At 40.4% G+C, this 15,299-nt stretch overlaps 1 protein-coding gene across 1 annotated transcript; it reads left to right on the top strand.

Annotated features, from left to right (window-relative positions):
* The first annotated feature begins 1,997 nt into the window (after positions 1 to 1,997).
* LOC110501791 (GDP-fucose protein O-fucosyltransferase 2) lies at positions 1,998 to 8,986 on the top strand. The gene is made up of 9 exons (XM_021579617.2): positions 1,998 to 2,229; positions 2,727 to 2,977; positions 3,348 to 3,492; positions 3,806 to 3,916; positions 4,192 to 4,258; positions 5,177 to 5,302; positions 5,539 to 5,719; positions 6,605 to 6,728; positions 8,657 to 8,986. The coding sequence occupies exons 1-9, from the start codon at positions 2,003 to 2,005 to the stop codon at positions 8,808 to 8,810; spliced, it is 1,386 nt and encodes a 461-aa protein (XP_021435292.2). The 5' UTR covers positions 1,998 to 2,002; the 3' UTR covers positions 8,811 to 8,986.
* Positions 8,987 to 15,299: the final 6,313 nt, after the last annotated feature.

The raw sequence follows: 15,299 nt of genomic DNA, 5'->3' as shown, positions 1-15,299 counted from the left end.
CTGGCAGTCTCTATGGGGGTGCCACAGGGTTCAATTCTCGGGCCGACTCTTTTCTCTGTATAAATCAATGATGTTGCTTTTGCTGCGGGTGATTCCCTGATCCACCTCTATGCAGACGACACCATTCTGTATACTTCTGGCCCTTCCTTGGACACTGTGCTAACTAACCTCCAAATGAGCTTCAATGCCATACAACTCTCCTTCCGTGGCCTCCAACTGCTCTTAAATGCTACTAAAACCAAATGCATGCTTTTCCGTTCGCTGTCCGCACCCGCCCGCCCGACTAGCATCACCACCCTGGACGGTTCTGACCAAGAATATGTGGACAACTCTAAATACCTAGGTGTCTGGTTAGACTGTAAACTCTTCGTCCAGACTCATATCAAATATCTCCAATCCAAAATTACATCTAGAATCGGCTTTCTATTTTGCAACAAAGACTCCTTCACTCGCCGCCAAACTTACCCTAGTAAAATTGACTACCGATCCTCGACTTCGTTGATTCGTTGATGTCATCTACAAAATAGCTTCCAATACTCTACTCAGCAAACTGGATGCAGTCTATCACAGTGCCATCCGTTTTGTTACCAAATCACCTTATACCACCCACCACTGTGACCTGTATGCTCTAGTCAACTGGCCCTCGCTACATATTTGTTGCCAACCCCACTGGCTCCAGGTCATCTATAAGTCTATGCTAGGTAAAGCTCCGCCTTATCTCAGCTCACTGGTCACGATAACAACACCCACCCGTAGCACGCGCTCCAGCAGGTATATCTCACTGGTCATCCCCAAAGCCAACACCTCCTTTGGCTGCCTTTCCTTCCAGTTCTCTGCTACCAGTGACTGGAACAAATTGTAAAAATCACTGAAGCTGGAGACTTACATTTCCCTCACTAACTTTAAACATCAGCTATCTGAACAGCTAACCGATCGCTGCAGCTGTACATAGTCCATCTGTAAATAGCCCACCCAATCTACCTACCTCATCCCCATATTGTTTTTATTTACTTTTCTGCTCTTTTACACACCAGTATCACTACTTACACACCATCATCTGCTCATCATCATCTGGTCATTTATCACTCCAGTGTTAATCTGCTAAATCGTAGTTACTTGCTACTATGGCCTATTTATTGCCAAACCTCCTCATGCCATTTGCACACACTGTATTTGGACTTTCTTTTTTTTTCTATTGTGTTATTGACTGTATGCTTGTTTATTCCATGTGTAACTCTGTGTTGTTGTTTCTGTCACACTGCTTTGCTTTATCTTGGCCAGGTCGCAGTTGTAAATGAGAACTTGTTCTCAACTAGCTTACCTGGTTTAATAAAGGTGAAATACATTTTTAAAAATAAAACTTGGTAAATATTGTCTTAACTTTTCTTGCACTGCACTGTTGGTTAAGGGCTTGTAAAGTAAGCATTTCACGGTAAGGTCTACAGTTGTTGTTTTCGGCGCATGTGACAAATAAAGTTTGATTTGATTTTGACATGCAGGAACGCCTGAATTGTGGCCTGCAGTTGCAGGTTTTTTTTTGTTGGCAAGTGGTGGAATTGCAATAAGCAAACTCAAATGATGGTATTCTATTATTTTCTATGTTCCAAAATATGTGATACAGGATATAGGCTACGCTAGCTGAAAGTTAAATGTGTAGAATATGTTCTATTCTATTATTTTCTATCCTATTCTATTATATTCGATCGATGCCATATTCTACCAAAATGTCAATATAATGAAATGGAATGTTTCTGGAATTAGGCTGTATTCTGAAATGGGAAGTCCTAACTAAATTGTATTCCATTCTGACTGTATGTGCACTAATGTCAACTTATTGAAAGAGAACGAGGTAGAATAACTGACCAGCGTAAAAACAAGAAACTATAAAATCGTTGCTAAAAATCTACCCCCTTGACACATGTCGCTCCTCCAGCAGGTGATACTGTCACGTTACCTATACTGTATCAAATTGTTACAAAATGCAGTTGCTATGCAACCACAGATGCTTCACCCTCCCGGAAGTGCGTGGCTCAACGAGAAAATGGTGGACCACAGCTGCAGTGGATTTCATTCGCCCGTGTTGTGGATTTTTTCTGTTACATTTGTAGTCAAAATGTGTTTGATGGTTCTCGGGTTGAGAGCTGTTGATGCTGAGGGTCAAATTGAAGATGCATTCCGTGCAGGAAATACAGTATTTTCACCGACCACTGCAGCAGCACGGGATCTACGGTAAAGAGCGTCGGCAGCGTACTCATTAGCAATAGTTAACACATATTTAGCCTGCTCTGTTCTTTAGCCTCTATTGCATTAGGGAGGCATTTAGCGCCAATCTATTCAGTTCGGTAACATTTGACTAGATTAGTTTAGTTTTCCACAGTGGTGCCAGTCATATCTGTTAAAAAATATGTTTGTTTTTTTAACTCAAGACGTGGGATACATATTCTATAACCAGAATACATTTTAAACCGATTGAATAAAGTCTTTATCACCAAGTAACTTAGTGTGGTAGCTAAGTTAAACCTGCAGAGCAAGCCTGACACTAAAACGCTCAAAATGCAGGCTACCGTTGTCTGCCTCACCACCTCTGAGTGAAACGCCTCCCTGGGTTCCTGGGAGCTGTAACTCTAGGTCTGACACAACTCATGTTTATCAGGCTGCCGGGCACATCAATATAACACAACAGTATTATACTATACTATTCTATCTCTATAACTTTATGCTGCCAGGTATCTTCTCTACGATGTCAACCCACCAGAGGGCTTCAACCTGCGTCGGGATGTCTACATCCGCATGGCATCCCTGGTGAAGACCCTGAGGAGACACGGTGACTGGGTGCTGGTGCTGCCCCCCTGGGGGCGTCTCTACCACTGGCAGAGCCCAGACATCCACCAGACAAGAATCCTCTGGGGAGAGTTCTTCAGCCTCACCAGCCTTCAGGGCAATGTGCCAGTCATAGAATACGAGGAGTTTATAGCCGGTGAGTGCAGCTGAGCTGAAGTGAGCTGTACTGTGCTGGCCTGGTTATACATCCACCATAGTTACTGGGATCGAGCTGGAAAGGATATTGTGGAAGGCAAATATCAGAGGCAGCACAGTAACACCCTGGTCAACACGACAGTGTGAACCACCCCTCAGACATTTGAGTACATTTACATGTTGCTGTGGTTGGTTGACTTCCCCTGATGCCTGGCTCCTTTCCATTTCCGTCTGTTAATGATTGTTGCATGGGTATAAGAATGCATTATGATTCCTGGATATAAAGGCTCATACAAACGTATAACAAGTTATAAAACATTGTACCTGCAGGCTTAAAGTAACATTTTATATTTCCATGTTTTTGGCTCCAGAGTCTGGAGGTCCATTTATTGAACAAGTGCTGGTGCTACAGAACTACGCTGAAGGGTGGACGGATGGAAAATGGGAGGAGAAAGTGGATGAGAGACCCTGCGTTGAGCGGTTAATGTACTCCAAAGACAAACAGGGCTATTACAGGTACAGTAACCAGGTTCAGAGATGGATAGCAACACAAGAAACAAAGCACAATGCATTCCAAAGACACAAAGGACTATGGCACTGAGGAAACTAACAGTCTGTCATCTGTGCTTACCTATCTCTATGTCTCACAAAGTTGAACTAGAAAAGGTAAATACTTGCTACTAAAGGTTTTGTTATGGGAGTGGAAGCAAATGTGTTAGTAGTAGTATAGTGGGGTAGTGAGTATGGGGTAGTTGCAGTCAAAGAAATATCCCTGTGTTTTAATGGAGGCCTTACAACCTTTCCTCTCTTTCTCTCTCCCTCTCTATAGAGGTTGGTTCTGGGGCTATGAGGAAACCAGGTGTGTGAACGTCACTTGTCTTTCAGCTCAGGGCCACGCCTCCATGCTGGCACCCCTCCTGCAGAACAACATCACATCAACGTGAGTCAATAGAAGTCTGTGTTTGGCCATGGTAGATAAAATAATTTCATATGGAACCAGCCCTTATGAATGCTTGATTTAGGCCAAATCTTCTTGTCTTAGGCAAATCAAATACTAATAATATAACCATATGACATGTGCTGTGGATTTCCAATTTAAACCAAAACAACAAAAAAAACATTCTAGAGTTAGATGCATAGTCTTTATTGGATTTTCTGAATGTACTGTATGAGATGTGCACATGTTCACTTATATTTCCTTTCATATCCCTGCAGGTCAGTGATGTTGGATAGAGCAGAGACTGTCCTCCATGATCACTACGCTGGAAAGGACTACTGGAATGTTAGTCTGATGTTATGTTGTAAAGAATGTAGCTTAAGTTTGGTAATGGTTGATAGCCTACAATCATGCACCGAACATAAATAAAAATGCAACAATTTTAAAGATTTTAGTGAGTTACAGTTCATATAAAGAAATCAGTGAATTGAAGTAAATTCATTAGGCCCTAATCTATGGATTTCTCATGACTGGGCACACAGATATGCATCTGTTGGTTCCAGATACTTTAAAGAAAGGTACGAGGGTGGATCAGAAAACCAGTCAGTATCTGGTGTGACCATTAGTTGCCTCATGCAGTGTGACAATGTTGTCCCACTCCTCTTCAATGGCTGTGCGAAGTTACTGGATATTAGTGGGAACTACAACACACTGTCGTCTACGTCGATCCAAAGAAAACATGCTCAATGGGTGACATGTCTGAGTATACAGGCCATGGAAGAACTGGAAAATTTTTAGCTTCCAGGAATTGTGTACAGACCCTTGCGATATGGGGCTGTGCATTATCATGCTGCACCTGTAATGATCATGATGTTTAATCAGCTTCTTGATATGCCACACCTGCTAGGTGAATGGATTATCTTGGCAAAGGAGAAACGCTCGCTAACAGAGATGTAAACACATTTGTTCATAACATTTAAGAGAAGTAAGCTTTTTGTGCATATGGAACATTTCTGGGATCTTTTATTTCAGCTCAAACATGGGACCAACATTTTACATGTTGCATTTATATTTTTGTTCAGTGTAGATAAGATACTGTAGTAACAAGATGATTAACTAAATTGGGCATTTCAATGCCTCAACCTTTTGCTATTTAATTGTTCTGTCATCACAATTGTACCTTATTACCACTAATTTAATGAATTGTCCTTACCTGTTTGGTTTAACAGTTTTGTTAATTGTCTTTTCGTGCCTTCTCTCTAGACTCGCCGCAGCATGGTCTTCGCCAAACACCTGCGTCTCCTAGGGGACGAGTTCCGAGCAAAGTACCTGAACTCCACAGACGAGCAGGACCAGACCGTATACAACGAGGACTGGACTCTCATTAAGGTTTTCAGACCTCTTCACATAGATCAAATATTTGCACATTTAGATTATATTTATATATCCATTCGCATTGATTACTTCCTGCACTAGCAGCATGTAGGTCTACTGTATCTACTTAACCTTTACAATTAATGGAGGGGACATGTTAACGTATGGATAGTTATGATTTGCTGTTGGTGGTTAATTTGGATTGGGCATGAGTGGTTTGATGTGTTATTAATTTCTGTGTGTAAACTCAGAATAAGCTGGGTTCTGCCAGAGGGGGGCCATACCTGGGTGTCCACCTGAGAAGGAAGGACTTTATCTGGGGTCACAGAGAGGATGTGCCCAGCCTCAAAGGAGCTGTGAAGAAGATCATGAGCCTCATGAAGAAAACCAAACTAGACAGAGTCTTTGTGGCCACAGATGCAGATGATGAAGGTACTGTTTTACTTTGGTGCAATTGAGATAGATTGATGTTGAATTTAGATGACTGAGTTGATAATAAAGCAATTCATATTTGCAGCTCAAAGAAAATAACATACTAATAATGTTGTTAGGAGTTGGAATGCCCACAGTCGATGTCTGCACCCCTGTGGAAATCTAAATAGCAAAATAAAAAATCTGCATAGAAATCTGCCTGTCGCACTCCCGCATCTGCAGGGAAAGATGTCAGGGCTGGAGCGGTGTTTGTCTGACCATGAGACATCTCCGAAAGTCGCTCTTCTCACAAAATCGTCTGTAGCGTCCAAACGGTTTAGCCTAGAAACTATTATGACCCCTCTATAGAAAGGAGACACTCACGAACATGTTTTGCTCTAGGATGCCCACAGACCTCAAGACTCATTAGTGCCAAAAATAAGGGGTTAAATACAATAAAGGGTTAAATGCATAACAAATGTTTCCTGATCTTTCTTGTATCTCACAGATATAGGACAGACACTATCTGTTGTTCAATGTGGTGAATCTGTTATTCAATGTGTTTGAATGGGCTAATTGCAGTGAGGCCAAAAATATTTTTATCAAATAATTGTTTATATTTAAATATTTCAAGGGTTCATAAAATTCTAAATCGAATAGCAAAATGATCCTTGGTATGACCTTCTTAAAACAATTCCATTTAGCTTAGTAGGACCCCTCCCCTGACTTAGACAGGGCTTAGACTCTTAAATGGAATTGACCCCAACCCTATTACCCAGTTGAGAGAATACCTACATCGAGGCTTGGCAGGTTTATGCTGTCTGTACCCTACTTGACAGAGTCTGTCCTAGACCTAGATAATAGGACCAGTGTGTTCCTAATGAGGCATATGTCTGTCCTGTGCAGAGCTGGCAGAGCTGAAGATGATGTTACCAGAGATGACACGCTTTGAGCCCACCTGGGACGACCTGGAACTACTCAAAGACGGGGGCGTGGCTATCATCGACCAATGGATCTGCGCACATGCCAGGTACAGCTCCCAGCTTACACTGCGTGCTTACAGTATATATTCCACCATTCAGTTGAAAGTGTTGCACAATGTGTGCATACTGTAGGGAGGGAGCTGTAATGAGTACAAATTATGCAGACATTCTTGTGCTTCCCTTTTGTTGAAGTGCATATGTTAATCCCTAAGAGTATACTGCTACGGCATAATATAACATAAGTCGTAAAACCAAAAACACTTACAGAATAAAGGCCCAATTACTGGTAAACACATAACAGAAACGTGACCGTAATGAAACCAGGCTCTGTGCACAAGCCAACCGTGGGATAGTAACTACGCCACGTGGAAGTCACAGGCTAAATTAGGCTACATGCATAAATAAGGCTAAATACAGTGTACAGTAGCATGAAGCTACATAAATGTTCTAAATGTCCATAAACAAGGCTATGCATAAACAGTCAATATGAAACTGATAATATTACCCCTGAAATGATAGGTGAGCTACACCAGGCCTAAAGAGCTAGCATTACTAGCTAACATCTTGGCTTAGCTGGATAGCAGTAGCATGACACACATGAAAGAAAAATACCACATAGATATGGTATATATGAACTAGCAACACTCAACTAAAGTAATGACATGTCAGATAGTACTTACTATTAGATGCACACACTAAAACACAGGTCAAATACAGATTGGTGAGGAACAGTCCAACTAGTCCATCCTCTTCTGACCACGATCTCACTCTGAAGACAGGAGCGGGGTTCAGAGACTACGTTTACATACTGTTATGTTCCCCAGCAAGAAAACCAAATATGTCGCTCAAACTGAAGGGGGAACTAACAAAGTGTCACTGACAACAACCAAAACGAAACAGGTGGGGTTTTAGCATGGGTTCTAAAAGACAATCATGGGGGTGTCCACTGAAAGTTGACTAGCAACAACAACTAGAATCTCAAAGAAACCCACTAAATTTGCCCAAGAAGAGGCAAACAAAAGAAAAACCCACACCAAACCAAAAGTTTAGCAAAATGAAAACAGGGAAGATCAGATAAAAGGATTGTTTGTCTAGAATTTAAAATGGCGATCGCCAACTAAAGGTGTTGACACGCCACATCGCTCAAGACAACTGAAGCACTTGGCCAGACAGTCTTAAATAGAACCTGGGCCAGCACAGGTGAAACACCTTCCCACCAATGAGATGGCAACCAGCACAGTTGTAACACACACTGACTATCGAAGTGACACCAATCGGTGCGCCCTACTTGCTAATGTGCTATACGTCCAACCTCAAAACATAACTGGAAAAACCAAACCCTGTAACACGTGTGCACAGTAATAATTTGGCAGATTATGCAATAGTCATGTAAACACGTTACTCTGCTTATCTTAATCGGTGTAAGGTCAAAATCAAAGTAAGCATACTCCGATTAAAAACACCTGGTTTTCTGAGAAATATTTAGGATTATTAGGACATGTAAACACGTTTATTTTGATTGCCAATCTTCTGCAGTTATACAGGATTATTAGGGAAATCGTTCTTCTTGCAAGGCATGTAAACATTTTAATCAAACTATTATATTAATCCGACTATCCACAATTAATTGTGTGCATGTAACTGCAATCAGTTGAGGTGCATGGGGAATGGCAGACTGTGATTGACTGATAGAAGTGGGGTGACTTGTAGGTTCCACTAATGAGAAAATAAGGGGTGTTGGGCAAATACAACCAATACTAGAATAGGGGTGAAGTAAACGCTAAATAAGATCTACGATGTATGGGATGATGTATTGTATTTGGGAAGGTGAAGTCTTGTTATATTGTATTTGTTGAATATTTCTTGTTGATTTGATACTTGTAAAAGTGACTTGTCTTTCTTTCTTAGTTGCTCTTGGATGGATTAATAATGTTGTACTGAATTGAATTCCCTCCATCTCCCTTCCATTTCCCAGGTATTTTATCGGAACATCCGTGTCGACCTTCTCCTTCCGTATCCACGAGGAGAGAGAGATATTGGGATTTGAACCCAAAACCACCTACAACCGCTTCTGTGGGGACAGTGAGAAAGAGTGTGAACAGCCCACACACTGGAAAATAGTCTACTGACTCATCAATGCAAAACCCCACTCAAGACCTCTTTAAAACATGCCAAAAGCAGTGTTGAAGTTGACAGTTTTTTCATTATTTTATATATACGCTACCGTTAAGTTTGGGGTCACTTAGAAATGTCCTTGTTTTTAAAAGAGAACCTTATTTTTTTTGTCCATTTAAAATGACATCAAATTGATCAGATTTACAGTGTAGAAATTGTTAATGTTGTAAATGACTATTGTAGCTGGAAACGGCAGATGTTTTTATGGAATATCTACATAGGCGTACCGAGGCCCATTATCAGCAACCATCACTCCTGTGTTACAATGGCACGTTCTGTTATCCTTTTAAAATGATAAACTTGGATTAGGTAATTGATCATTAGAAAACCCTTTTGCAAGTATGTTAGCACAGCTGAAAACTGTTGTCCTGATTAAAGAAGCAATAAAACTGGCCTTCTTTAGACTAGTTGAGTGTCTGGAGCATCAGCATTTGTGGGTTCGATTACAGGCTCAAAATGGCCAGAAACAAAATAACTTTCTTCTGAAACTCGTCAGTCTATTCTTGTTCTGAAGATCTCGTACAATGATATGTACTACTCCCGTCACAGAACAGCGCAAACTGGCCCTAACCAGAATAGAAAGAGGAGTGGGAGGTCCTGGTGCACAACTGAGCAAGAAGACAAGATTGCCTGCAATGACAACAAGCTCAGTCCGATGATGCTGTGACACACTGCCTCAGACCATGACGGACCCTCTACCTCCAAATCGATTCCGCTCCAGCCTCGATGTAACGCTCATTCCTTTGACGATAAATGTGAATCCAACCATCACCCCTGGTGAGACAAAACCGCGACTCGTCCGTGAAGAGCACTTTTTGCCAGTCCTGTCTAGTCCAGCAATGGTGGGTTTGTGCCCATAGGTGACATTGTTGCCGGTGATGTCTGGTGAGAACCTGCATTACAACAGGCCTACAAGCCCTCAGTCCAGCCTCTCTCAGCCTATTGTGGACAGTCTGAGCACTGATGGAAGTATTGTGCGTTTCTGGTGTAACTCAGGCAGTGGTTGTTGCCATCCTGTACTTGTCCCGCAGGTGTGATGTTCGGATGTACCGAACCTGTGCAGGTGTTGTTACACGTGGTCTGCCACTGTGAGGACGATCAGCTGTCCGTCCTGTCTTCCTGTAGCGCTGTCTTAGGCGTCTCACATGATGGACATTGCAATTTATTGCCCTGGCTACCTCTGCAGTCCTCATGCCTCCTTGCAGCATGCCTAAGGCACTTTCACAGAGATGAGCAGGAACCCTGGGTGTCTTTCTTTTGGTGTTTTTCAGAGTCAGTAGAAAGGCCTTATTAGTGTCCTAAGTTTTCATAACTGTGACCTTAATTGCCTACCGTCTGTAAGCTGTTAGTGTCTTAACGGCTGTTCCGCAGGTGCATGTTCATTAATTGTTTATGGTTCATTGAACAAGCGTGGGAGACAGTGTTAAAACCCTTTAAAATGAGGATCTGTGAAGTAATTTGGATTTTTACGAATTATCTTTGAAAGACCGGGTCCTGAAAAAGGGACGTTTCTTTTTTTGCTGAGTTTAGATATTGCATAAATCAACCGTTTCCAGCTACAATAGTCATTTACAACATTAACAATGTCTACGCTGTATTTCTGATCAATTTGATGTTATTTTAATGGACAAAAAAATAGCTTTACTTTCAATAACAAAGTCATATCTAAGGGACCCCAAACTTTTTAACGGTAGTGTGTGTGTATATATATAACGTGTCTTACTTTTTATTAAAGTTTTTTTTTTTTTGTGCTATGTTTGTATTGTTTTGAGAATTGTGCAAACTGGGGTCCATTGACCACTGACTGAATGTGATGCTAAAATGGTCTGGGCAGTCAGATTATTTAAAAATCACCACTTTAATTTGACCTGTTTACACTCATTGCACCTTTCTAATCACTTTCTAGGTATGATATTGGCCTTTTTTAGTGTTATGTGTGAGAATGATCAAATCTGGCTGCAATCAATGGTATTTCAATTGCTGTGCGATTTTTATAAGGGAATTATTTTTTGGTCATGTAACATGCATTGAAAGTGCAGTGTCTTCTATGACCAATTCATACTGTATTCGGTTGTGAGTCTACCTTGTGTTGCATTATGGTGTACGATATTTTGTGAGATTGAGGAACCTGTTTTTGTTTTGTTTTCCTTTGTGACTAGCCTATGATTGAAACTGTGTTGCTTGGTTGACATTTCAGTCTTCGAACAGAGAAAAACGGATATGTGGTTAAATATAGTATGTTGTTGATCCATTTTTTTTCCCCCCGCATGACCTGGTAAGTTCAAAGCCATATAGTGAACATTGATTGACCAGGTAATTATGGTATAGAATATGATCTATATTTTATGATCAGATATAAACAACTTATTTTCAATGATTACAGTTACAGTAATATTTTTTTTACAGATAAAATTATGATAATTTTGGGACTTTTATTTTAATCTTTCCACTTGTATGACTGTTATTTTGGAAATGATTTAATTATAAATTATTTTCAGGAGTATCAATCAGAGCACATACCATATTTTCGATGATTACATAAATCTTTTTCTTACAACAAAATGACAGACTGACACAAAGCGGTCACCTGCCGATATGTTCTAAGGTGAACTGCAAAATATATATATATATATATATATATATATATGTGTGTGTACCAGTCAAAAGTTTGGACACGCCTACTCATTTCTTTATTTTTATTATGTTCTCCATTGTAGAATAATAGTGAAGACATCGAAACCATGAAATACCACGTATGGAATCATGTAGTAACCAAAAAAGTGTTAAACAAATCTAAATATATTTTATATTCTTCGAAGAAGCCACGCTTTGCCTTGACGACAGCTTTGCACACACACTCTTGGCATTCTCTCAACCAGCTTCATGAAGTAGTCACCTGAAATATATTTCAATTAACAGGTGTGTCTTTTTAAAATGTGTGCAATTTCTTTCCTTAATGCGTTTGAGCCAATCAGTTGTGTTGTGACATGGTACAGTGGTTGCTCAACTAAAAGTTTTGAGATTATGCTGCGGGATTTAAGAGGTAATTTGTTGTTTGGTACGGTACCCTGCACCACTACTTCATTGCTCCAGACCAGCACAAGGGGAGTTAGAGGACTGATTATGCTTTTGGGTCCCAAGGCACAACTGTGTCTCTAACTGACAATGAATGGGCGACATAAACCAAATAGAAAGTTATAATTGTGCACGACTTCAAAATTTCAATGAACTGAATGATGAGGATGAAGGTGATTGAATTTAGAACAATAGTCTAAGAATTGCTATTCCTCTGTCCTGCAAACTTAGACTAGAATTAAGGTGTGGAAATGTTAGGATTATTTAGCTTTTACTGTAGTACTACAGCCTACTCCCGACCAGTGATGTTGTACATTGCCTGAGTGGCTCAGCGGTCTAAGACACTGCATCGCAGTGCAAACTGTGTTGCTACAGATGCTGGTTTGATACCCGTGCTGGCCGCGACCAGGAGACCCATGAGGTGACGGTAGGCTTTTGGTTTCTCTCCCTCTAAAAACAGAAATATATCATTCTAAATTAGTTACAAATTAGTAACAATGTCTCACCCCGTTCAAAAATGGCCTTTTTCTCGCTCACTTGAGGTTATTTGAAAACAATAATCTCCAAAATATTGTTATTTTTTCAAACCTAACAAAACAATCAACATTGAATAACTGGCATAATTGTGACATGCCACAAGCAAATATGTTCAATGACGAGGTGGCGAGATCTTAAATTTGTTGTGTGGATTTTCATTTGTATTTATTTCCTGATGGAGAGCATTGTCTGTTAGGATTTACCTGTACGATGTTCCCGCTATATGTTTATGCATTTGTGTGTATGTACAAGTGTTATTGGAATGGTTTGGATAGTTTCGTTGTGAATCCGTACACGTATGCACAATGCAGTCATCTTACCATTTTAAACGGGCCTGTGGTTCACCTTGTGAATATCTTTAGTTTTTTTGATTGGTCTTCACAATAAAACACTACCTTAATCGGGGTCATGGAAACTGGCCCTAAATCTCCTTTGGGCAATGACTTGTTACTAATCTATGTTTATGAACAAGCCTGTGGTTTACATTGTGCATGTATTTTTGTTTCATTGGTCTGCACCTGAAGCACCAAGTCTGACAGCTGGGAAACCAAAGGAGACAGTTCAGTACCGTCTGAGTCTTGCAAATGCACCCAACATGAACAGGTGAGTTAATTAAAGGACATAACAGTTGCAAATTAGCAAATGTTGTGTGTGTGTGTGTGTCATCATAAGAATGTTTTACTGTCATTTACAGAAAATCCGCTCCTCCCGTGATGGGGATCGATGAACTTCACGTTTTTCAGCTTCGAGCCACCACCTACCAGCGCTGGGTTGTTATTAACCCAGCATTTTTTTTGTGAATGTTCTCACAGGGCAACCATTTGCATCCTGTAGTCTGAAAGGCATGGGCTGCATCCCAATTCTCCACCCTTTTAGCTCTATTGTTTAAAGCCAGGGGGCAGTAGTGTCTCCTCATCAGTCTCCTATCACTATGCCGGCTGAATACCAATCAGTAGTGTTGAGAGGTGTACTCAGGGATTGAGGCAGGCAGACTGAAGTTTCATCCTTATATCAGCACCAGCAGTGTAGCCTGTGGCTGTGACCCAAATAGTACCCTATTCCCTTTATAGTGCACTACTTTTATAGGGCTCTGGTCAAAAGTAGTGCACTATATAGGGCAGGGTTTCCCAAACTCAGTCCTGGTGCCCCCCTGGGTGCACTTGTTGGTTTTTGCCCTAGCACTGCACAGCTGATTCAAATCATCAGAGCTTGATGATGAGTTGGTCATTTGGGGTGGGGGGGTAGCCTAATGTTACCCTGCTACCCTGGCTGACTGTTGTTTTATCGTTGGCTCAGTCTGTTCAGTGTCATGTTTTCATCTTTTGAATGTTGCTAAAGTGATTCTGTTTGATTTTGTCTCTATAGATGTGTTAGCTGACAACCTCACAAAATTGATGCGCACACTTCAATGAGTCAGAAGTCCGTGTGTTTCTGGATGGCCAGAAGCTAACCTCAATGACAAGAAGTTGACATGTGGGGAATCGTAGGTGGCTCGTTTAAGCTAGTTTTATGTGGTTCTTGATATTATGTCTTGTTCTGAGGTGTTTTTTTTTGACTGATGTCACGTCTATGCTAATATGGCAAAAAAAATGCTAGCTAACTAACCAACAATTGTAACAATGTATTTGAGAGACAACAAGTGCTCATTGTGCAAATGTATTTATATTTTCAATAAACATTGGAGACTAAATATAGTTTATTTTTCTCTTGGTTCTCTCTAAAAAGCATACAGTATATCTTGTTGCTAAAAGGAGTTACTATGCCTGTAAACAAAAAAGAGAGAATTCTAACTTTCATTGGCATTCGTGAGATTGCTTCTATCTTGGTTGGGCATCAAAACCAAAGCCTGATGTTCCTGTCTCTGCCTGGCATACTTAAAGATACCTCAATGTTTATTACTTTCATTAACCTGAGTTGATATCTCCAAAAGGAAACCAGTCTAGCTCTAGCCTGAGATAACAAGGATTATGTGGAGACTGACTATGTATTTACCCATTTTTTATTTGATAGATTGATTTTCCTAAGCTGGCATGATTTGACAGACAGCAGGCCCAATATAATGTGTCTAAAATGGCATGCTATTCCCTACTATGTGTTTAAAATCTCAATATTTAGGTAAATCAGTCTATACATGCTGATTGGGGCTTACATTAGATTTGGGTTTGATTGTTCAGGTTCACAATCAGCAATAGTTTTGGTAGTTTTGCTTGAAACAATCAGTATACATATGGTTAGATGTAAAGACATTTTTAGATGTAAAGTTGATCATTTCATAACGAGGGCAGCAATTACTTTTGCTAGGACAAGGACAAGACTCATGACAATAAACCTCAACCTGCCATTACTGCATGGTCAAAGCTGGAGAAGAGAAGCTCACTCACTTCCAAAAGATCTAAACCATTCGATTATGAGAGGGGGGTGAAATCCAAAATTGTGCTATATATTGATTGGCTATGTCATAGCACATTTTTCAAAATAAATATTGATACATTACTAGCTCTAACACTTTTAATCTGCAAAAATGACAAATTAATTAGTGGGTGATGGTGATTTCAGATCAAAAGTGGGGTTGGGGCCAAAGGGCAAAGATTTTTTTTATTTCACCTTTATTTAACCAGGTAGGCCGTTTGAGAACAAGTTCTCATTTACAACTGCGACCAGGCCAAGATAAAGCAAAGCAGTTCATCAAAACAACAACCCAGAGTTACACATGCGATAAACAAACATACAGTCAATAACACAGTAGAAAAATATATATACAGTGTGTGCAAATGTAGTAAGATTAGGGTGGTAAGGCAATAAATAGGCCATAGTGGCGAAATTATTACAAT

The sequence above is a fragment of the Oncorhynchus mykiss genome, chromosome 22 (assembly GCF_013265735.2).
Source record: "Oncorhynchus mykiss isolate Arlee chromosome 22, USDA_OmykA_1.1, whole genome shotgun sequence".
Taxonomy (NCBI): Eukaryota; Metazoa; Chordata; class Actinopteri; order Salmoniformes; family Salmonidae; genus Oncorhynchus; species Oncorhynchus mykiss.
Note: the sequence above shows the minus strand (reverse complement) of the source record. Positions and strands in the feature narration are given on the sequence as shown.

Coding starts and splice junctions, on each gene's coding strand:
- LOC110501791 (XM_021579617.2), top strand. CDS start 2,003: ATGCTTCACCCTCCCGGAAGTGCGTGGCTCAACGAGAAAATGGTGGAC. Junction 3,493..3,805: donor GACAAACAGGGCTATTACAG/GTACAGTAACCA, acceptor CCCTCTCTATAG/AGGTTGGTTCTGGGGCTATG. Junction 6,729..8,656: donor TGGATCTGCGCACATGCCAG/GTACAGCTCCCA, acceptor TCCATTTCCCAG/GTATTTTATCGGAACATCCG.